Raw genomic sequence first — 25416 nt, 5'->3', positions numbered from 1 at the left:
TAGATTTGTAAATATGGGCTGGACTTCCTCAGTAAGGTCAGGGGCTGTTCCATTTGCTGAGAGATGAATAAGGGATGGGGTCTTGAGTATAATGAAGTTTTATTATCAGTTTGGGGTAACTGTGTTGTTGGTGGCTAGCCAATTGTGAAAGGATTGCTAAATGGTGCCAAGGCCATGGAGAGGTTCAAGACAATGGATTTCAAATGGCAAAACCCATTCTCACCCCCTAAGCCTCTGATTTGGGAACTCTCCTTGAGGCTTCCAGGGTACTCTGTGCATCCACCTGGTTAATGGTTATCACACTATGGTATAAGTGGTAAACACAACCCCCCACCAACTCCATCACACTTTATACTCTGGGAAGGAAGAGATCTTGCTTCCTGTTTTCTGTTGTAGTCTAGAACAGTTTCTTCTATTGTTATTAGTGCCTAGTAGGTGCTTAATGAATGCCTTAGCAATGTGGCAGTTGTGAGATTTCTCCCAATGCTCTCAGAAGCCAGGGTAGAGAGACAAAGGAGGATGCTGATGTCAACGACTCAATGTAGTTAGAAGGTTTGCATGGTGGGTGTAGCAGGGGGTTCTGGCAAGAGCCTTGTTGACACAATGCTCCATGAGGGCTGGGTTGCATAGGAGTTGAGAGGTGGCACATGTCCAGATGAGAAAAAATTCTGGGGTGAGGCCATGGGAGTGGAGTTTTGATGGGAAGCACCAGGGTTGAAGCAGGGCTGGGATGTGACCTTGGCAGTAGATCTTCTAAGTTCCACTTATCAGTGAATTCCTCACAATCCATTGGGAACCTCCCATCATCAAGGGTAAGGAGGGGAAAAACATTTAAACAACAAATAAACTCTACTTAAAAAATAGAATTGTGAGTGAGAGAAGGAAATACACATTGAACTTTACTTCCAAACCACAATATCAACATTAAAGTTTTGCAGATATTTTTTCTTTAAAGTAATTGAAATAACATTTGCACAATCATGCAGTTAAACTATGCAACTATTGTTGCTTTTAGTCACCACTATTATCTTGGTTTTGAAAGCAGAGACCATGTCCACCCCATCTTTGTCAGCCCTGAACCTGGCACATGATGATATTGTCCAGCAGACTGGCATGGACCTAAAAACAGTCTCCCAGTCCCAAGTTCATAATTTTAGTGGTATTAGAACTTATTTCCACTGAAGTCTCAACTAATTAAATTTACATGCCTAGTTTAATGGGTTTTCTTTTTTTTTTTTGAGCTAAAGAAGACTTCTGCTTTTCATTTTGTAGATGTCCTATTTAAATAATATACCAGGCAGGGCAACAAGAGAAGATTTGTGCAATTTTGATAAGTTCATGAGTGAGGAACACTCACAGGCTTGGGAAGACTGCATTAGTAACTAATATTTGCTGGGATAATTAAACTTCACATCACTCTAATGAATAGGTACTGAACATAATACTCTTATAGAAGACAGTGCACAAAGGAAAACTATATACAGTTCTTGCTCTGAAATAGTTTACAGTCAGGTAGAGAAGGATGAGAATGACACAAATAACTACAAAAGAAAACACAATTGTGGATGAGCTAGAAGGAAGGTACAAGGCAATGGAAATTTAGAGGACAGAAAGAAATTGTTCTCTGGAGCATAAAGGACCTTTGTCAATCACATGATAAGCAAACTTTATACATTTCACATCAATAATATATTTTACATTAATTAATAGTAAATGTGTAATAAAATTATGGCATTAAATTATATAAAGAACACTTAGCTTGTAAAATGCCATAGCAATTTCAGAGAATTATAACCAATACATTATATGAAATTAATACCTTGAAATCAAGATGCAGTATAACAATTGAAGGAATTATTAAATGATAAAGATAGTCACAATTGAATATTAATATGGTGAAAAATAATTTAAATCCCTGCCTCATCCAAAGTTAAAACTTTATAAAATTCCAAATGAGTCAGTGGGTTAAATGGTGTCAAAATTAGGAGAAAAGAAGAATGTTTCTCCTACCTGTGAAGAAGAGACAGGTGCCTGCTAAGAAGTAAATTTTATGTCATTTAATAGACTAGATTTAAGAAATATGACATGTTTCTCTCATTTCTTTTAGAATGAGAAAATTATAGAATCAACATATGATGAAAAAATAGCCTTTTTACTCTTTCCTTTACTCATCCCAAGTGATGGGCCTCTATCCGGACAACTGGCACAAGCACACCAAGACCAGGAGCAAGAGAAAGTCCTGCTACAGTCAAAACAGCTGACTAGAAGCAGCTTTTACCAGAGGCTCCCATCCAGAGGGAGAGATATTGAACTGAAATGAACTGGGGAACCTGAAAGAGTAGAGGCGAACACAGAGATAAAACAGCAAAGTACACATAATTCCTGCTGAGGCAAGTGGTGGGGCCAAGAAAGAGGAAGAAAGACAACGAGATCAGGTATGGAGAAACTAGTTGAGAGGCATCCATTACCAAGAGGACAGGAGACCCCTTCCCCAAAAGGGAGGCCAGGTGGGCTTTTTGGAATGATGAGGGAACAAAAAGACCTCTTACTTCACCCTATGGGAGAGAGCTGCTAAATTTCAGGCCCACACCAGTGAGATCCCACCTCTGAGCCTAGGCGCCATCCTACCTGGCACAAAAGTGAACAAATATTTTTTTTGCAATCCTGAACACATAGCTCACTCTTTCTCCTTTCCTGGTTGCATGAAAGACTATCCACTGCAGAGGCTGGAGTGTTTGGAGAGTTTGCTGCAAGGCTGTGCCATTGTGTGGGCCAGTGTAACAGTGGCACTGCAGTTCTAACTTTGGCAGGGAGAGGGGTGAATTTTCCTGATTCCTTTTCCCATTAGAAAAGACCCTTCTTGAGCCCTTTGGGATTTCTCAGATAGATATGCCCACAGATTTCTATCTTCTGGCTGCTTGGTAATCCCCTGAACTTATTTGGGTGGGTGGTGCTAGCCCCACCTGAGCAAATTTGACTGGAATGGCTGGCCAGGGCTGTCTGCCTGGCTACCCTCCAAACTCATTTGAGTGGGCATTGCTAGTGCTACCAGAGAGAGTTTGATGGCTAGAGGTGTTCGTCTGGCAACCCTCTGAAATTGAGGAATTGAGGAGCAGAGGTGTTGAAGCAGTGAGGGGTGAGTTCAACGAGTCTGTCTACAGATTTCCTTCCAGCTATCCTCAGTGGATGTGGGGCTGCAGATGTTTGCATTGGTGCCCAGCAGAGATTACAGCAAAATATTATGACTCCTTAGGATTGGTTAGAGGGCAGGCTGACATCAAGACAGAGTCAGTTTGAGCTATCTCACCAAACTAGCACTCAGAATCCTTGGCAATAACAAGAAAGGGACATTTACAAGGCTGTGGGGGAAGAGCCACAATCACAAACCCCAGATCACTGGAGAAGAGGTGGTTAACTCCAGGTCCTGGGACCTCTGAAGCCAGTCTTACCCCATCAGATTTAATTTAGCTAAATAATATAGTGTTTCCTAAGGTCTCCAATAACATTAGCCCCCCAAAAGTATTCAGGGACAATCAACCATTTTAACTAAAAAGTATATTTAATATGCATATATATTTTAAAAGCTGAAAATACTCCCAGGGAAGAACCAGCAGAAGAACTCTGTCAACATGAAAATCAGAGCAGATGAACTCCCCCAAAAAGGTATAAAGGAGATCCAACAGAAAATACCATCCATAGAGAAATTGCTGAAATGTCAGAAATAGAATTCAGAATATACATGGCAAATAGGATGATTGGAATGGAGGAAAAGATGGAAATAGAAATCCAAAAAAAGTTCAAAAGTTGTCTCAACAAATTAATGAATTCAAAGATAAAGCCACCAAGGATATAGACACAATGAGGAAATATATACCAAAGCTCAAGGAATCGAAAAGGCATTTAAGGAGCTTCAAAATACAGTAGAGACTCTTGTAATAGAGTTGAACAGGGAGAAGAAAGAATTTCAGAAATTGAAGACAAGATGTTTGAATATCCCAAGCATTCAAAGAGACAGAGAAAAGGAGAACAATGGAATATTACCCGAGAGAGTGATCAGATCATTCCAAAAGATCAAACATCCAAATTATAGGGATTCCTGAAGGAGGTAAGGACAATCCTAAAGGCACAGATGCTCTACTCCAAGACATTATGATGGAGAATTTCCCAAGCATTGTGAGAGACACAGAAATTCAGATAGTAGAAAGTTTCAGAACCCCAGCATGACTCAATCCAAACAAAGCATCTTCTAGACACATTGTAATTAACTTTGCTAAATTTAATATGAAGGAGAAATTCTACAAGAAGTTGGGGATAAGAAAAATATTACCTACAAAGGGAAAAATATCAGGAGACTGCAGATCTTTCAGCTGAAACTTTTCAGGGTAGAAGATGATGATCAACGGCCTTTAACCTTCTTATACAAAACAATTTTCAGCCCAGAATCCTGTATCTTGTTAAACTGAGTTTCATTTGTGATGGAGAAATAAAATACATTACTAACATCCATATGTTGAGGCAATGTTCCATAACCAGACTAGCTCTACAAGACGTCCTTATTCTTAATAATGACCAACAAGATAGTTTATCACCAAAGTAAACTCAACCAGAAATTAAAGAACAAAATCTAGCCTCCACAATGGTAAAAGGGACAAAAATAATCTCTGGACCTCTGAAAAACAAAATGACCAAAACTCTACCATACCTCTCAATTCTTTCAATAAATGTGAATAGCTTGAATTCTCTAAAGAAGCACAGGCTGGCTGACTGGATATAAAGACTCAGGCCAGATATATGTTGCTCCAAGAAACATGCCTTACCTCAAAAGATAAAACAAGACTCAGGTTGACAGGATGGAAAACAGAAATCCAGGCAAACAGAAAGCAGAAAAAGCAGGAGTGGCAGTCTTATTTGCAGATACAATTGGATTTAAACCAACAAAAGAAAGAAAAGACAAAGATGGACACTACATACTTGTCAAGGGAAGCACACAATATGAAGAGATTTTAATAATTAACATTTACGCACCCTACCAGAATGCATCTTGATTTATAAGACAAACCCTAATTGATCTGAACAATATGTTATCTTCCTGCACTATAAAAGTTGCATTATAATAGTTGGTAATACTGGACAGATCATCTAAGCAGAAAATAAACAAATAAATAACAGATTTAAACATGACCTTAGAACAAAAATGGACTTAACAAACATATACAGAACATTTAATCCTAACAAAACTGAACACACATTCTTTTCATCAGTGCATGGATCATCCTCTGAAATTGATCATATGTTAGGACACAAGTCTAAACTCAACAAATTCAAAAGAATAGAAATTATTCCTTGTATTTTCTCAGATCATCACAGGATAAAAGTTGAAGTCAACAGAATTAGAAATCTTCATACTCAAATGAAGTGATGGAAACCAAATTGTATGCCGAATGACAGCTGGGTCAAAGATGAGATTACAAAGAAAATCATTAGATTTCTGGAAAAAAAATGATAATGAAGACATAAACAATCAAAATCTGTCGGATACCAGGGGTGGCGCCTGTGGAGCAAAGGAGTAGGGTTCCAGCCCCATATGCCAGAGGTGGCGGGTTCAAACCCAGCCCTGGCCAAAAACTGCAAAAAAAAAAAAAAAAAAAAGAAAGAAAGAAAAAGAAAAAACTCTCGGATACTGCAAAAACAGTCCTCAGAGGGAAATTTATAGCATTCCATGCCTTCATCAAGAAAACAGAAAGATATCAAGTCTACAGCCTAATGGACCATCTCAAGCAACAGGGAAAGGAAGAAAAATACATCCCAAAGCCAGAAGAATAAATGAAATAACAAAAATTAGAGCAGAATAAAATGAAAATGAAAACAAAAGAATCATTTGGAAGGTCCATGAAACAAAAAGTTGGCTCTTTGAAAAGATTAATAAAATTGATAAACCCTTCACCAGACTAACCAGAAACAGAAAATTAAGCTTCCTAATAACTTCAATCAGAAATGACAAAGTGGAAATAATATCAGATACTATAGCAATACAAAAGATCCTCAATGATTACTACAAAAATTCTATTCCCAGAAATATGAAAATGTAGAGGAAATGAACCAATACCTGGAATCATACCACCTTCCTAAACTCAACCAGAATGAATTAGAAATATTGAATAGACATTTATCAAGCAGTGAAATATCATAAAAAAATGCAAAATCTCTTCCTAAAAAGTAAAGTCCTAGACCAGAGGGTTTCACACCAGAATTCTACCAAAACTTCAAAGAGGAACTAGTTCCCATATTGCATGGGAAGCCTCCCCAACACAATGTATGAAGCAAATATCACCTTGATCCCCAAGCCAGAAAATGACCCAACAACAACAACAACAACAAAAAACTATAGACAAATATCATTAATGAATATAGATACAAAAATATTCAATAAGATCTTAGCAAGCAGAATCCAATGACACATTTAAAAAGTTATACATCATGATCAAGTGGGTTTTATTTCAGGGATGCAAAGTTGGTTCAAAATACATAAGTTCATACATAAAATTAACCATATAAATAGAATAAAAAACAAAGACCATATAATTCTCTCAATTAATGATGAAAATACTTTTGACAATATCCAGCAACTTTTTATGATAAGACACTTAAGAAAATAAGCTTAGGCGGGACATTTCTTAAACTGATAGAGGCCATCTACCTGGCCAAAGCCAGTATCATATTGAACAGAGTAAAACTGACAGTACTTCCACTCAGACCTGGAACTAGACAAGGATACCCACTGTCATCACTGCTATTCAACAGAGTGCTGGAAGTCCTAGCTATTGTAATCAGGTAAGAGAAGGAGATCAAGGGTATTTAAATCATACAGAGGAGGTCAAACTCTCACTATTTGTGGATGACATGATCTTATACTTGGAAAACCCCAGGGACTCAACTACAAAGCTCTTAAAAGTTATCAAGGAATATAGCAGCATCTTGGGGTACAAATCAATACCCATAAATCAGTAGCCTTCATATATGCCAATAACAGTTAATTCAAGAATAAAATTGAAGACTCTATATATTTTACAGTAGCTCCAAAAAGATAAAATGCTTTGGAATTCATCTAACAAAGGGTGTGAATGATTGCCATAAAGAGAACGATGAAACCCTGTGGAAAGAAATGGCAAAAGATGTTAACAAATGGAAGAACATACCATGCTTGTGTTTGGGTAGAATCAACATTGTTAAAATGTCCATACTACCCAAAGCAATCTACAGGGTTAATGCAATCCCCATTAAAATACCAGTGGTATACTTTGAAGAACTTGAAAAAAATAGTACTTTGTTTCATGTGGAACCAGAAAAAACCCCAAATAGCCAATGAAATTCTTAGAAATAAAAACAAATCTGGAGGGATCTTGTTACCAGACTTCAGGTTATAATACAAGTCTATAGTGATCAAAAAAAGCATGGTACTGGCACAAAAATAGAGACATAGGTCTATGGAATAGAATAGAGAACCTAGAGATGAACCCTGCCACACATTGTCATTTGGTCTTTGATAAACCAAACAAAAGCATGCACTGGGGAAATGAATCCCTATTTGATAAATGGTGCTCGGAGAACTGGTTAGCCACATGTAGAAGACCAAAACTAAATGGACAAAAATTGATTCTCTCTGGATAAAAGATTTAAATTTAAGACATGAAACAATAAAAATTCTAGAAGAGAGTATGGGGGAAATGCTTGAAAATATTGGCCTGGGAAAAGACTTTGTGAGGAAAACCCTCTTGGTGATTGCAGCAACACCAAAAATAAATAACTGGGATTTGATCAAACTAAAAAGCTCTGCACTGCTAAGGGTACCACAACCAAAGGAAACAGACTTTGAATGGGAAAAGATGAATCTGACAAAGGCCTGGTAATAGAATCTACAGAGAACTCAAATTAATCATTAAGAAAAGAACAAAACCCCATTTATTTGTAGGCAAGAAACTTGAACAGAAACTTCTCTGAAGATGACAGACAAATGGCCAACAAACATATGAAAAAATTCTCATTGTCTTTAATTATCAGAGAAATGAAAATCAAAACCGCTCTGAGATATCCCCTAACTCCAGTAAGATTAGCCCATATCACAAAATCCCCAAATTGCAGATGCTGGCATGGATGTAGAGAGAAGGGAATACTTTTACACTGCTGGTAGGGTTGCAAACTAACACAACCTTTAAGGAAAGGAGTATGGAGAATTCTCAAAGACCTAAAAGTTGACCTTCCATTTGCTCTATAATTCCATTACTAGGTATCTACCCAGAAAAAACAAAAAGCATTTTACCACAAAGACATTTGCACCAGAATGTTTATTGCAGCTCAATTCATAATTGCCAGCTCAGGGAAGCAACCCAAATGCTCATCAATACATGAATGGATGAACAAATTGTGGTGTATATATGTATACCATGGAGTACTACTCAGCCACAAGAAATGATAGAGACTTTGTATCTTTTATGTTTACCTGGATGGAGTTGAAATATACTTCTTAGTAAAGTATCTAAAGAATGGGAAAAACCAGTATCCAATATATTCAATACTAACATGAAACCAATATATAAATAATTACATGCTCATATGAATGATAAAATACAAAAATAGTCTAGCAAGGGGGAGAGATGAGGAGAGAGAAACGAGGAAAAGGGAGGAAGGGGACTGGAGGGAGGAGAGAAAACATTTGGTGCGATCTCACCTAATTTGCACAATGCAAAGGTATTCAGCACACCCTTGGGCAAAGGGCTCTTCTACAATTTGAACTTTACCTTGGAAGTGAGAACATTGTATCCTAAAAATGTGTACCCTCATATTAATTTGAAATTAAAAAGAAAGAAAGAAAGCCCTGCCACAAGTAGTAGAAGTATGAGTTGGGACATCCTGCTGCTAACACTGAGATTGGCCCAGTGCATACATACAGTCCGTGCTGGGGGAGGTAACAAGAAATACTGTGCCCTGAGCCTAGACATGGGCAACTTCTCCTGGGGCTCAGAGTATTGTACTCACAAGACAAGGATCATTGATGTTGTCTACAGTGCATCCAATATTGAGCTCGTTTGCACCAAGACCTTGGTGAAGAACTGCATCATGCTTATTGACAGCACACGGTACAGACAGTGGTATGAGTCCCACTGTGCTTTGCCCCTGGGCTGCAAGAAGAATGCCAAGCTGACTCCCAAGGAAGAAGAGATTTTTAAAAAAATGATCAAGAAAACAAGATCAGAAGAATTACGATGAAAGGAAAAAGAATGCCAAAATCAGCAGTTTTCTGGGGGAGCAGTTCCAGTAGGGCAAGCTTCTTGTGTGCATCACATTAAGACCAGGCCAGTGTGGCTGAGCAGGTGGCTACATGCTAGAGGGCATGGAGTTGGAGTTTTATCTGAAGAAAATCAAGGCCCTAAAAGACAAATAATTCCTCCTCCCTCCTGTCTTAGCTCATGTAATAAAGGTGTTCATTGTTCTAAAAAAATAGCCTTTTCTCTGCTGGAGGCATAGGTGATTGCTGTTGAAATGGGCAATTTCATGAAAACAGGGCAAGTGGTATTGATCTTGGCCAGATGCTACTCTGGACACATTGATGATGGAACATCAGATGCCCCTACAGCCATGCTTTGGTGGCTGGAACTGACCACTGGGCCCTCAAAGGGACAGCTGCTGCCATAGCGAAGATTGCCACGGGGGCAAAGATGAAGTGCTTTGTGAAACTTTATAATTATGATCACCTCAAGCCCACATGGCACTCTGTGGATAATCCCTTGAACAAACTGTTATGAGCAAGGATTTCTTCAAAGACCCTGCTCTTAAATGCAGGGTCAGATGGAAGGCCAAGGTCAAGTCTGCAAACAGACAAAGATGGGCAAAAACAAGGCTAGAAGCTGTAGTTTTAGATGTTTTGTATTTTGGTCATTAAAAAATAAGAAAAATATTTATATGTGTAAAGTTATTACCCAAAATATAGAGGCTTAAGACAATAACCATTTGTTGAGAATGTGAGTCCATGGGTTGGCAATTGGATGACTCAGTGGTTCCTCTGAGCTCTGCTGGTTTCTTGGGGCCTCTGAGGTCAGTTGGGTGGCTCTGCCTTCGAGGGGCATCTAGTTGCTGACTGCTGCACTGGGGACATCTAGCTGCTGACTGCTGCACTGGAAGCACCTGCTCTCATCACCTGAAAGTCTAGTTGAGGCTTGTTCCTATGTGACAGAAGCATAGCCAGAGGGCAGCCCTCAGTCAGCGTATGTGAGCTTTTATGTCTCTGCTTCCATCGTGTCTGCCACAGTTCTATGAGCCAAAGGACTCACAGGCCCAATCCCAGAGTTAGTGTGGGAGGGCACTGCCACAGTGTGCAGATCAGGGAAGGGGCGAGCTTGTGGCCAGTTTTTAATCTGCTACATGTCAATAACAAGCCAACCTGCCAGGGTAGATCATCATTTAGGAACTTTTTATTATCTCTAGTGATTAAAGAAACATACACTCATGTTGGCTTCCAGTCCTTATTTTGTAGAGGTGGAAACTGAGGCCCAAAGCCTTGCTAAGAAGAGTAACAGATGACGCCCCAGCCTGCTAACCAAGCATGTTCCCAACTCCAATTCCAGCAGCAAAAGGCCAGTCTAGGCTCCTACTCTGGTTGCACCATTTCCTAGAAGTGTAACTTCGTACAGTGTCTTGAAGCCTCAGTTTCACCTCTAAATTTGGAAGGATAATGCCTATGACTGCACGGACTGTGAAGCTTAAGTATAACCATGTGAAAACCTTCTGGGAAGGTGCCAGTTCCTGTTCGGTTCCTGCTTCCTCCTTCCCATTTCTACAATGCAATCTTGTGAAACCAGCAGGAAAATAAGAAAAAATGAAAAAAGCTTGGGCAAAACAAACCAGCAAATAAGTAGATAGAATTGTAGGGACCAAGAATAACTGGTGTCTGTTCATACACTTGTTCATTCAACAAGTAATTATAGAGTGCCTCTCTGGTCCTGGCACTGTGCCGGGCACTGGGAAGGTAATGGTGGACAGAAAGAGCAGGTCCCTGTCCTTATGGAGCTTAAGATCTAAAGGCAGAGACGGACCATAGCCAAATGATCCCATTAATAAATATAAAATCGCAGCCTTCATTAGTGCTATGAAGCACCCTTGATTAGTTTCATTATGAGAGCATACAATAGAGAGCTATGAACCAGTCAGGAGTGGAAGGGTTCAGGAAGGTCGCCTTGAGAAACTGATGAGTAAGTTGAGGTATGAAGGGGCAGGATTATATCATCTAGACCAGGGAAGGGTTACAGGAAGGGGCCAGGCCATGTAGTCCCTGTAATGAATGATAAGGGAATTTTCTTAACCTTTAAAGCAATGGGAAGTTATGGAAAGATAGGAACAAATTTGAGATCTGGAGAGCTTTCTCTGAAATCAGGACAGAGGTCAGACTGGATGAAGTACATACATGCAGATGCAGATAAATTATGAGATTATTGGAAGAGTCTTATAATCCATTAATCAATTTTTAAATAAAATAATTGTAGACCTATTAATTTTACTTTGGGGAGCATATACCCCCAGGAATACATCCTAAGTACTTGTACATTGATTAGAAGTGATCAGTTACTAACATTGGACTTGCAAACAGTGCATTTTAGAATAAAATTGTTAACTAGGTTTTAGACAGTTATTGTGAAAATTTATATCTATATCTATACCTATAGCGAACCCCTGTAAGGGACTGTAGCAAACTGGTCAACATATGGAGGTGGTCAACATAAAGAAGTAGGCCTATTGTACTGATATGTACATGTGGTGCATATCTGGTCTATGAAAATATGAAAACCAGGTTAACTTAAGGAGGAGGCCAATGTAGGGGGGTGGTCAACCATGAAGTTCTACTGTATTTAACCACAAACAATGACATATATAGTCATATCATTACCAATTCTTTAAATTCATGAGCCCAGCCAGGGTGCTTCTAGCCTAATGTTACACGCCAGGAGAACGACTGAGTGAGCTGTGATTTTCAATGCAAAGAGACCCTGCACAGCTATGAAGTACAGGGAGGAAGAGAGGATGACGTGCAGATGCAAAGTGTCAAGCAAACCGAATATAAATTATCAGCAGTGTACTCATTACTACAGAAAAGTCAGGAACAAAGTTCAGAAGAGAAGTTGAATTATTTCTTCTGGCTTGGATATTTGGTTTAAAGGACTTAAGAGTAGCACTTGAGTTTAACAGCAGTGTCAGGATTAGAGTCTACTTATTCATCTTTGAAGGAGTTCAATCACATGTGCTCCCAAACGAGGCTGAGCAACTATACTCCTCACACCATAGAATTGTAACTTGATCTGCTAATCACAGACTCTCAGACAGGCAGGATGCAGGTTTTCAACACAGACCCTCAACTTCGGCATCTTCATGATACATTCCACATTTTTGGTACTTTTTCCTATAATTGCACCTTTTTCCTATAATTGCAAAGTGCCTGTAAGAAATTACTACATTTTAAATATTTCAGCTTAGCAAGAAAGACAAGAAGTGAGGGGCAGATTTGGGAAACATTCAAATATTTGAAAAGCAATTTTAAAATACTAGTGAAATCGGTGACTAAAAAATGACATTTCAGGTTGTTGTTGGGCCTCCCATAATAAATTGACACTGTGTTTGAGATGTAATTAATGTTTTATTTTTTTTCCAGAGTAAAATAGCAGCCTTCATAAGAAGAAAGTCTTGGAGCCTCCTGGAAATGACAGAGAAATGAACTAACCTAATCCGCAATATTAAACTATAGGAAAGAGTATGGACCTCGGCAAAGATGGGTCTGGTTGAAATCCTTGCCCTGTGTTGGACAAATCCCATTTCTCTTCTAACTTTTATTTTCCTCTTAGGAAAAACAGGGATAAAAGTAACTATTTCAAGTTGATGGGAATTGAAATGAGGTATTATACATGTAAGCACCTAAAGAACGCTCAGAGCACAGGCCCTCCTTCTCTTTCATTGACTTGATTGAGCTTCTGGTGCATTTTCTTTCTCCTTCCCAGCTTGGCCAGCTCGATGATAAAAGTAAAACCTTTCCTAGTAATGCTGGAAGTTTGACCTCTTATCAGAAAAAATTAGTAGAGACCTCTCTAGAGTCTGGGTTACCCCAGGTAAAGCCTGGATTTTGGCTTCCCTTCCTGCAGGTATCTGAGGATACCATTAGCTGAATTAATCTCACTCAAATGCCTAAGTGAGACTTCTTACCCGGTTTTCACCTAACCTCTCTATCCCAACAAGACTCTTTAGGTAGACCAGAAAAATACTGCATGCTGTCATGAAAAACTGTGAAAGGCTGTGATATGGACCGCAAACATCAAGGGGACATCTGCTGTACTGCAGAAAGGTGGACGTGGTCTAGGGCACCAGTCATGGTTACCTCTGCCTTCCACTGTCTTTGATCTAGTTTACAACTCTGTATGTTGCAGGAAATTAATAATAATTTAAATGATTCTTTTCTAAAGACAGACAAGTGAATGATGTTCAGTGGAATGCAATGGACCAACTGTGCAGGTATTTGTAAATTTATTTCAACATTCCTTATTGCCTCAGGATATGTAATATATAGCTCTTTGAATCCTCCTTTGAAATGGTTGTAACAACTTATTGAGTAACTTGTTAATTAATTCATACATTAAGTAAAATGACCCATGTTGTTTTATATGAGAGACTTGATTTTATATTTTTAAAAATAAACCTTTTATAGTTTAGGGTACCTCTAGCACCGGGCTGGAGGTATGGGAGCTGCACCAACTGGACATACACAAAACAGCTGTAAGCTACATGTATAAGAATGAGGTCAGTGAGTAGATTTTATAGGTTGCCACTGGATTTGAGAGGAGAAGGAGACCAAGATTGGAGTAATGAAAAAAGTTTTCAGAGAGAAGGTATGACTTCATGGCTAAGACTTCAGTAAGTCCAGAAGAGCTGGAGATAGGCCTTGCCTTGAGGTCAGGGGAGGGACAAACCTGACATAAGATATGAGAAGTGGGCCTGTCCTATCCAGAGAGATTTGCCTTTTGCCAAGGCCTAGGTAGAAGAAATAGTAAACAAGGCTACAGTATTGTGGTTTTTTTGGCATCCACGACATAGAGGACAGTGGACACCAGCAGCTCTCAAACCTAACTGCCCATTTGAGTTAGAAATTCTAATGTAATTGGTCTGGGGAGGGATGTGCCAGGAAAAGTTCCCCAGATGATTCTAAAATGAAACCAAGTTAGTGCACTACAGGGCTACACAATTTATGTGTCTACTCTTATTTAATTTAATCATCCCATCCCAGTAACCTTTAGAGAGAAGTGTTTTCACCCTGTTTTACAGATGGGGAAACAAAAGGCGCAGAGAGACTAAGTGATTTACCTAGAGGGGCTTCTGTGACCTGCTGGTAAGAGATTACAAAGGAGGGAAAGATGGGGTAGGGGTGAGTGCGTTGTGGATGAAATTTTAATGTTGCACTCACATTGTATAATTATGAAAATAAAATTCACTCATGCAGCAAATGGTTACCAGATACCTACTATAAAGATGTACCTACTATCTCTCTCTCATTCTGATGGTAGGAGACAGAGAAGGCTCTTCTGCTATCTCAAAGAAAAGAGTCCTGGATGGAGAGAAGAGCAGGTGTCTCAGTGTGGCGTTCCACGGCATATTCAGGAAAAGGAAGCAAATAGGACCCACGATAAATAAATGGATACACGTGTAACAAAATGTTAATCACCTGGGGACCTTGTCAAAATGGCATCTGGGGTGGGGTCTGAGATTCAACCTTCCTGACCTCATCTGGTCATGTGGATATGGCCAGGCTCCAGCCCACATTTTAATTTTAGATGTTACGCTTTAGATAGTGTCTTAGTCTTAAAGTAGGTAATTTATACGCGACAAAAACTTCTTGCTCTCAGTTCTAGAGGCTGAGAAGTCCCAGACAAGAGAGCAGCAGAACCTGAGTTTGGTGAAGGCTCGCTGCATCTCACGGCATCCTCACATGGGGGATGGGCAAACAAGCTCCTGGGCCTCTTTTTTGAGAGCACTAATGTCTTTCATGAGGGCTTTGCCCTCAAGACCTATCACCTCCCAACACCTCTGGGAGGTTCCGTTCCTTCCCTTCCCTTCCCTCCCAACCTCTGGGAGTTGTGACACCTCTGGACGGGGGGATGAAATTTCAACAAAGGAATTTTGAGAAGACACAAACATTTAGACCACAGCAAATAGCAGTCAAAGTATGTGTGGGGAAAAAAAAAAAACTCCCTATGACTCAGTTTCCCTTTCTGTAATTTGGGCTAATAATTTCGATCCTATTGCAAAAAGATTGTTTGTGCATTAAAGCCCAGCATCTTAGACATAGTAAGGGGAGAGGAGAATGGGTGGAGGGAGGAGGATTGGAGGGATCACTTCTGAGGTTTATCTTACAAGGGTACAAGTGAATCTTTCTAAGAGTAGAATGTGAACGTTTTTAAACAATAATTAAGAAAATGACATGAAGGCTATGTTAGCCAGTTTGATGGAAGTATTTCGGATTGTGTGTGAAAAGCCCACACTGTACCCAGAAGTGCATTAATGTACATAGTTACCATTCAATAAAAAAAAAAAGAAAGAAAAAAACTTTCTTTTTAACCTTATCATTTACCTTAAGTTTTAAAAGACTTAGCAGAATAACTTGGCATCCTTTTAGTAAGTTAAGGAAATGGCAATAGAAGTAGAAGATAGGAAAGTTATGGGAAGGAAGTTCCCCCTCTGCTGACATTACTTCCAGGCATGGTAATAACAAGCAGGAGTCTTATGAAATCTGGGAAGTCTCAGTGTACATGTGTGGGATTAAAATGTTTGAATGTACAATATTTATGTTTATTAAACACCATAAGAATTTTACTATCAATTACTTTTCTGTGTATAAAATTAATCTTCATTTATGAAATAAAGTAGGAATCTTACTTCTATCCTTCTATAGAAATTATTTTAGACATACAGGGCATCCCCACCCATGCAAGGCAGGATGCGGGGATTTCGTGGGAATTCCAAGTTCCACCGGAAGATCTTCGCAGGCCCTTGTCCTCCCACCTCCACTCTTAGCCCCTGAGAGCATAAGTCTCTCCCTGCTCCTCTTCCTTCCCCGTGATCCAGATAGAAGATAGGTTAACGCACAGGAAAGAGCAAAGTTTATTATCTTTGGAAAGATACCGTGGATACATTAGACAGGACAAGCAACAGGAATGGGAACACACTCATGATATTAGGTTAGGAATGTTTTATAGAAAAATTCAATTATGTTGGAAAATATTATTTTATAAACAGAGAGCTAGGTTTATGGAGATTACATGCAGTTGATTTTAGAAGCTAAGATATACCTTATTGTAAGCAGATGCTGCATTTCAGAAATCTGTTTTTCCAATATATAGCTGAGAAACTCTACCCACCCCACCCCCATTTTTAAGGAAAATCCTCTAATGAACTTTACATTAAGATATTTCATGGTAAAAGAGAAAATAGTTCCACATTTTTCTGCTTGGGGAGTTTGGCATTTCTCTTCTGTATTGTGTGGTCTTATGTTAGACTAATCCTATATAGAACTGTCATCCTAGTTACAGCTCATTGCTGTTGGTGTCAATGCTAATTGTATCATACATTTTGATGGCATTATAATTTTCAGAGAGGTTTCCCATATATTATTTCAGTTAATATGCACTCAAACTCTGAATGAGGGGAAGGACGGGTATATATATATATATATATACACATACTTTTTTTTTTTTACAACAGAAGACAGGTGAGGTTTTCCCCATACCCCATGTCTGATAAGCAGTGAAGACAGTATCAGAACCCAAGGCTTTTGAATTCTAACCTAGTACTCTACATTTGGCCTGTCTAATGTTGCTCTGAGATCCTGACAACGAATGTAATGATTCTTAATGAACTTGCTGACTACAGTCAACAGAAATGAGAAGGAATAGGAAAGTGGTTCTCAACTGTGGGTCATGACCCACAGGAACTGTATTAAAGGGTTGTGGTATTAGGAAGGTTGAGAACCACTGAATAGGGCAATAAACCCAGGGCAACATCCAGGCAAGGGAGGAAGCCTGTTCTAATTAGGTCACCTTCTCTTTAAATACAGGAGCTACCAACAGAAGCAGAGAACTAGAGTGATAATCCAACCCTCTGTATCAAGTTTTCCAGGGTGATGATCCGGAGTGATGAATCAGAAGTGTTCTCTTTGAAAACTGGTTGGTGCCTGAAGCTGAATGAATCACTAACCAACTGGGAAAAGAGATGAAGTATCCAGTGGTATCATTCTTAAGCCAATTGCCCTTACAACACTTCTGTTCTATCCCCACCCATGCCCAGGCAGGTTGCAGGGACTTCCTGGGAATTCCAAGTTCCTCTGGAAGATCTTCTCAGGCCCTTGTCCTCCCACTTCCACTCTTAGCGCCTGAGAACATGCATTTCTTCCCTGCTCCTCTTCCTTTCCCATGATGCAGATAGAAAATACGGTAACACACAGGAAAGAGCAAAGTTTATTATTTTCGGAAAGATACCATGGATACGTTAGACAGGACAAGTCAACAGTGAGATAAAAATGCTTTCTTCTTCTTTTTTCTTTTTAAAGCCAACTAGTATGAGATGTTACTAAGTTAGCATGTGACTTTCTGTACCTTGCTGGCTGTGCCTGTGAAGGCCTGGCTGGGTAGGAGTACCCTGTTACTTCCAGATTTCAGTTTTGTCTCTCCATTTAATTATCCACAAAGTACTGAGAGATCCACATGACTCAAGATAAATTGTATTTATTTATTTGTATTTGTCCCAGAGACTGTCTGGTGCATTGGTTGGATCATCAAAGATGTAGACTCCAAGGTGGAGTTGAAAGTGGAAGAGATTTGGGGGTGTCATTCTTGTGGAAGATAAAGTAGGGGGGAAGAAAAAGCAAGAGAAGCCAAGGAGAAAGAGAGAGCCTCAGCCCACAGTCTGCCACCTGTGAAGAGAGAAAAGGAAGAAAGCTGGGTTGGGTAGGAAGGACCCCAGACTTCGGTGAGCTCTAGGAAGATTGCTCCCAGTGGCTGCACTGGGCCAAGGTGAGCCCATATACCACCGCTGTGCTCAGTCATTGGCAGGGGTAAGTCCAGGTAGCACATAGTTGAAGCTTGAATACTGAGTCAGATTCTGAAGGCACACACAGCCTGAGATTGGCCACAATTTCTCTCTTAAAAGTAGCTCTGAGATGTGTTCTTTCCCAGCTCAGGAGAGCAGGTGGGCATGGCAAGCTAAGTGCCTACCTACTGGGGTATGTGAGAGGGTAGATCTAGTGAGTGGATTTGTGCTATAGGTACAGATCCATCCACTCATTTATTCATGGACCCACATAACCATTCATTCTTCATTCTACCTATCCATCTACCCATCCATCTACCCTCTGCTCATCCATCCATGCCTCCACCCATTCATTCATTTCTTGTGTTAGATGATAGCAAAATCTTGTTGAAGTTTCTGTCCAAACAAGAATCTGTCCTAGGTGCTGCCTCAGCAATCAAATCTAGATTTTGCCTCTTCTGCTATTAAGTCTATAATTTCTGAAGGTCAACCAGCTTGTACCGTCACCTAATCTTCTTCCATCCTCCTTGTGACCACAAGATAATCTGTTATCTAAGACCACGCCCTTAACCACACCTTAATTGCTACCTATCAGTTATATCACTTGAATCTTACTAGTACTTTGCTCTGCTGGATGAATCATAATTCATGTTCTAATCCCCTTAATTTGGTGTTCCAAGCATAAAAGGTGCATGGCAAGTGATGAGGTTGATGGCAGTGTCCTGGGGTTCAGGGTCACTGAGAGAAGCTAAGGAGCAGCAGAGGTGGTGAGCTAACTTGGCTGGGTGCCTTCTAATCCTTAGGCCACTGAAGCTGCTCACCTTCAAAGTGACCCTGATCTTTGGTAAAAATATTTCATAGCAGCCTCTCTCCAACTAATATGGCAACAAGCCATGCACTTTTTGAGTCCAGAAGAAAGTGTGGGCATCATTTTGAAAGCACACTATTTTGGAGGATAACAGTGGTAGAAAAAAATGTAGGCTTGGCAGGCAATAAAAAAGAGGGTGATTTTTTAAACAAATATTTCTGCCGATTAGAATTTAATCTTCTTCTAAGTCAACCATCCCTAAGGTCCTTTCATTTCTTTCATCCTATTACTTACTCCATCAAAAAGCACGTGTCTCACCATAATATCAGCCAATCCCTCCCCCTCTTTTCTTCCCCTAGAACAATGTTTATGTTTTGGCAGGCCTCCGCTCATGTGTTTGCAGGCATTCTATTGAGTAATTTAAAGAGCATAAAACTTGCAGTAATATTTTTGGGAGTAAATTTTATTGTTATGGCTTTAAAACATAATCAAATAAAAATAAGAATTCCATTACTAGTTGAATATTGTAATAATAGAATTGAGAATAAATTTTTTTACTGCAATAGGAACTATAAAGCAGCAATAATAAAAACACTATTATTGTGAATATATTGTGTTGAGATGACTAACTAGAAAGCTATAAAACACAACGATAAGGAATAATCTAATCACTAGGAAAGATGTGCTAATAATTCACCCTTGTTAGTGAGGAGCCCATGGTTCCAGTTCATTGGCCCTGAGCACTGTGGGTTACAGCTTGCATTCCATAAGGTTATAGAAATATAATCTTCGGCCAAAGGGGTTGGCAGGAGACCACATATTACAGTGAAATTGGACATGGGATTGAGGAAAATCCAATTATCAGTGACTGTTAGGAAAATCCTGTATAGTAAAAGCCAAATGTTCTTCCAACACATTCTAAAATTATTTGCAGATTTCTACTGAAAATTTTGTATATTATTTGACTGTGCATTTTCATGTATTTTTAAATGTTTATTTGTGGTATCTTGCTTCAGAATAACTGCATGGAATTGCATATTTGTTGAGGGAAAAAGCCTATTGTAATCTTGCTTTTTATTTAGACTTCCCTTGTGTCTCTCAGCCCTGAATCCATCTTGGTTTTGTTCCAATTAGCAGAAGAATGAGAAGAAGATGCCCTCACCTTGTAGGTCCCACTTTTCTTCTCTGGAACTGACAGCTCCATTAAAACTCTTGCTCCTGAATTAGCACTGTTGAGGTGCCTGCCTGTCCCCTCCCTCGGACAAGGGAAGAGTGATGTGGATGTCGGATCTTACTTCTGAACATGAAAATTCTAATTCAAGATTTCTGAATTAACTATTCCCCATGGGGATGATGGAAGATCATAACAATGCCGTGTTCTGGAAGGTTCCATCATCTCAGGCAAGCTTTGCTGACTGTGTTTTCTATGCTCACCACCTCCACTTTCTTGCTTCCCTTTCCTTCTTTAACCAGTTGGAGGCAGACTTTTGTCCTCACCACGTGTCCGCTGAAGTTGCTGTTTTCAAGGTCTCCGGAGCCTCTGTCCTGCTGGATATGATTGGTTAGTTCTCAGTCCTCACTTGACTGGACTTCAGAACATTTGGCCAGTGGGTAAGTCACACTTTCTTAAAATGCTTTCCACACTTGGCTCTGGGACACATGAGTCTCCTGGTTTTCTAACTATCCTATTGGCTGTTCATCTCAATTTGTCTTGCTGGATTTCTCTCTTCTACCAAGTCCTCTAAATGTTAGGTTGGCCCAGGGTTCAGTCTTCATTCTTTATCTGTAACCACACTCCAGGTGAGCTGCTCCAGCCCTATAGCTTTAAACACCATTACAATATTGTGGCATAATAAGAAACATACAGCATCCGGCAGAAGAATTACATGCTTATGCTTTTGTAATAAAACATTGGTGTAGCTCAAAAGGCGGGCATTATTTGCATGTAATTCTGTAACTTAACCATATCACACTTAAGTCCAGAAGGTCACTACTTCTGCTGGACTCTATATATGTGATCATTGTCCCTGGTTCCTGACACAGGGTTCCTAAAATCCTTAGAATTTCCTAAGTGGTAAGAATGATAAAGGCGAAAGAATCATCTTTTGGTATTCATAGCAAGCCCCTTTCAACAATCTCTGAGGTTAAGTAAAGAAGTGACTTTTGGAAAAGTCCCTAAACATGTGGGGCTGGTTGCTGGGACAATCAGCCTTGTGATCAGGTTGGAAATTTTAGCACCTCCCCCTCTTTTCTGGGAGAGGAGAGGGACTGGAGATTGACTGAATCAATGCCTAACAGTTTGATCAATCATGCCTATGGAACGAAGCCTTCTTAAAAACTGAAGAGGACAGAATTTGGATAGCTTCCAGGTTGGCAAACATGTGGAGAGGATGGCAGGACGGCACACGGGGGCTTCATCTCCTCTGTCTCCTCTATTGGATCTTGATGGTTTCTTTCCCTTTACTTGAAGTCTTATTACTTGTTTATTGATGGTCTCTCAACTCTACTGTGAGTTCCATAAAAGAAGGGACTCTCTGCCTTCTTCTTCCTGTATCCCCAGTACCTGGAATAGTGCCTGATATATAAGAGACACTCATTATATTCTTGTAAAATAAACAAATAGATTAATGAATGAAAACAGGGCGAAGGATCTAGATTAGATCCCCTAATGCCAAAGACTCTATTAAAGTTTTCTACTTGCTATGTGCTCAAGTTTGCCTTGCTCAGTTGGACTTTGAGCAGTGATCTTAACTTGAGCCTGTACTTTTATTGATCATTGTTTGAGACTGAGGCACATTTTTGATATGTATGAAAAATGGTGAACTGGACTGATAGAGATTTTTATGTGAGTGGGGTGTGTGGGAAGATCCACTTGGGAAAGGTTTAGCAAACTGTTTCATCACTAAGACTTGGAGGGATCAGGATTTTTAAAAGATGTTTCTAAAAGGAACAAAGGAAGATTTGTTTTTTGATTCTTTGAACCAGAATCTCACTATATCACCCTGGGTAGAGTGCCATGGCCTTACAGCTCACATCAACCTCAGACTCTTGGGCTTACGTGATTCTTTTGCCTCAGCCTCCTGAGTAGCTGGAATTACAAGTGCCTGCCACCTGTCATTGTCATTATTGTTTGGCAGGCCCAGGCTGGGTTTGAACTCACCAGCCCGTGTATGTGGCTGGCGCCCTTGCCACTGAGCTACAGGTGCTGAAAGCCAGAACAAGGGAAGACATTTGATCACAAACAAAGCCTTTGACTATAGAGGATAGTGAAGGTTCTGGATAATGATCATGCCCACCATGACCAGAGCAGAAAACACAGCACCCATCATGCCCAGCTGACCTAGGTGGAGGGAAGGGAAGAAGTAGTCACTCCTGAGTGCAGGTGGTCGGAGTCCTAAAGATACTCCAAGGCGACTTTACGAGGGAGGATATTTCTTTCTGGATCTGGAGGAGTCAAGAATTTGTGTAAATTTGGTCTTAGGGAAAAAATAAAATATTAAATGGTAAAGTGTTTTCCACTATTAAAAATGGTTTGTGGGCACTATGGAATTAATGAAGCAATTGCTCAAGTCTGTTTTGGCTGAGACATCCACTAACTGGTTTATCTTATCTTGATTGTAGGAGTCAAGGCCTTGATGCGTTCTCAGGGACATTTGATCCACTGATGTGCCAAGGAGGCTCAGAATTTTCTAACTTTTTCTGCAGAAGAATGAAGACTCTGCTTGGTACCCTTTACCTTTTGGGGATGCTCATTCCTGGGGGGCTTGAATATAGGTGAGTGTGAAGTGGGAAGAGGAGTTGACTATTACGGTTGTCAACCGTAATATGGAGTGCTTTTGTTAAGATCAATGCAGCTGGCTTCTCTCTCCTGCCTACTCATACACACTACCAGAAGATGAGAGTAATAGAGATCAAAGAATCTTTATCATTGAATAATAATAATCCTGGGATAAATAAATAAATATCTAACAAATATTTCCTGGTACAATGTATGACAAATACCAATAGATAGGTCATGTTTTGTGATTGAAAAAAGGAAATCATAATAAAAATTCTATATCCTTCTTTGTCATAGTTTCTCAGTTGGTAAGTCACATTATTCTAATTACTAAGAAAAATATTAAAAATTACCAAACAATTTCACCTAGAGAAAATTACCGTTAATGTTTTTGGAGAGCTACCTAGCTAGCTAATTAAGTATGCAGTGTTATTGCTGAAATAGTTCAGTTAAATTGTATTATAGAAATTTTCCTGTGGCATTCATAATTGATTAAAGATATACTGTAATTGCTAATAATGTTCTGTCATTTAGTCAATTTCTACTTTCTCAATTTTACAAATAATGCCATGATGAGCATCTAGCTGTATAAAACATTTTTTGCAAATCTTTGATTTTTTTTCTAATGTAAGTTATAAGAAGTGTGAAATTACTGGGTTAGAGGCTGAGAAAAATGTAAAGATCTTGCTATACATCACCAAATTGCCCTCTAGAAAGGCTGTATCAGTTTATACTTCCAACAATAGTTTATGAAAACACTATTTAAATGTTTGGCAATTTGACAAGTGAAAAATATCCACTGTCAACTTCCTTTGTATTTTGTTGATTTATAAGAGTAAATATTTTGCCTTATTTCTTATTCATTTTATTATTTTATAAATTGCCCATTCATGTTGCTTGCCCACTTCTATGGTCTTTCCCTATTCTTAACTTCTCTAAACATGTAATATATATTGAACTCCGTATATAGGCTCTATAAAAAGTGTATGTCCCTTGTTCATGCACAGCTCATTATTTTGCTCATTTGGCACAGCACATGGAGTATATGGGGTTATAATAATTGTTTCCTATTTTGCTTCATGATTAAAGAAATCTTGCAAATAACTTGGTCTCACAGAACAGAGAAACTCACCCCAATTTTTGCCCCAGAATAATTGTATGACCCCAATTAGTCTGTTATTTCTATAGACAGTTTCATTTCCATCTGTAAAGAGAGTTCAGGATCTATCCAATGCCAATAACCCATTTAAACATTTCATTCTCATTTTTTCCATTAGTTTATTTGGTTTCACATGCAGAGTGAATTTATCTTCTTTTCTGAGAATCTTCACTCATAAATCAGAGACAAGACTCTCATCCATGTCTATTGCACAGGAAAAATAGGAAAAAATATTAGGCCGCTTAAAAATATCAAGGGTCTTAAAAGTTGCACAGCTTTTGGCCTACTATCTCTGTTTCTGGAAATCCATACTGAGGAATTAAAGTATGGAAGGAGTTTTATGCACTGAGATGTAGCTTTACTTAAAATACAAATATTATAGTATCTGTAAACAACTTAAATGTCCCAGATTAGGTTATGTAAATGTTGATTTGTGATACATGTCAATGAGATATTCATTCATTAGAAAATAATCATGGAAATTTTTAATGGCATAGGCAAATGCATGTTTCTTTGCTAAAAGAAAGAAGAAGAATATGCAATCTGATAAAATACTTGGGATAATAAAAGAAAAAAATGTATGTCAAAATGATAATTGTTATCTTTGGTCGGCGATTCGTTTCCCTTCCTTCAAATATTTTTCTTTTTTTGGTCAAAGATGGTATTCTTTTTTTTTTTTAAGAACTTGAAACCCTGGAAATAAATCAAAATTATTAGTTACTTTAGAAAGGTATAAAAATAAAAGTAAAGAAATTAATAAAGAAATGAATTAGACTCATGATCTTGCCGTATCTTTAGATTTGTAGCAATTATATTTGTATATGCTTTATATGTTGTTTGAATTGCCATATACAAAAAAACAGCCATGCCATATACACTATGTATAGTAGCAGTTTAAATCAAAATAAAGTATTTGATGCATTTGTAATCATCTTCAACTACTTTTCATTTTGCAAATATTCTACAAGGGACACGTATAAAAAATTTATTTAAAGAAAATGCCTGCCAGGCCCAGGTCACCTTATGAAAGTGACAAGGCTGCAGCAGTGTGACTCAGATGCTACAGCTCCCTATTGGTCAGCTTCTCTTTAATGCACTTAAGGGAAACATTTCAAATCTGCTTGTCCTTATCCTTATTTTCAGTGTTTTATTTTCATGATTATTTACTAATATAAAATAATGTCCACTATTTGATGAGTCTTATCAGTTCAAAACTCTGTCCATTACAATACACATACATGTGATGACAGTCTAGAAAATCTGAAATTAATAAAAATGACAGGCTTGGTAGTTTTTCTCCTGACATTTAGACCAAAATATGGTCTCTCACACATATCGCACACTTCCCGAAAAAGTATAAAACTGTATAGCCATTTGGGATTTAGCAAGATGAAACAAATGGCTCAAAAATGTTCATCTTCTTTGATCTATCAATTCTTCTTTCTGAAATGTAGTTCAAGGAATAATCAGAAATAAGAACTAGGATTTCAACAAAAGGTTATTAGCTTTAGAATTATTTACAAAGCAAAAAGGGAGACAGCCTTAATGTGTAATATAGAAAAA

General features: G+C 38.8%; 1 protein-coding gene and 1 pseudogene across 1 annotated transcript in view; both read left to right on the top strand.

Annotated features, from left to right (window-relative positions):
* The first annotated feature begins 2180 nt into the window (after positions 1 to 2180).
* On the top strand, positions 2181 to 9439 carry LOC100956044 (annotated as a pseudogene).
* Positions 9440 to 22596: 13157 nt separating this feature from the next.
* The window catches only part of CPO (carboxypeptidase O), a 25811-nt gene continuing 22991 nt past the window's right edge, over positions 22597 to 25416 (top strand). The window contains exon 1 of the mRNA XM_003785000.1: positions 22597 to 22690. Coding sequence (XP_003785048.1) covers positions 22626 to 22690 — 65 coding nt within the window. The 5' untranslated portion in view covers positions 22597 to 22625. The remainder of the gene's footprint in view (positions 22691 to 25416) is intronic.

The sequence above is a fragment of the Otolemur garnettii genome, unplaced genomic scaffold (genome assembly GCF_000181295.1).
Source record: "Otolemur garnettii isolate 467f Iridium unplaced genomic scaffold, OtoGar3 scaffold00013, whole genome shotgun sequence".
NCBI lineage: Eukaryota > Metazoa > Chordata > Mammalia > Primates > Galagidae > Otolemur > Otolemur garnettii.
The sequence above is the reverse complement of the archived record's forward strand: the minus strand, read 5'-3'. Positions and strand labels throughout refer to the sequence as shown.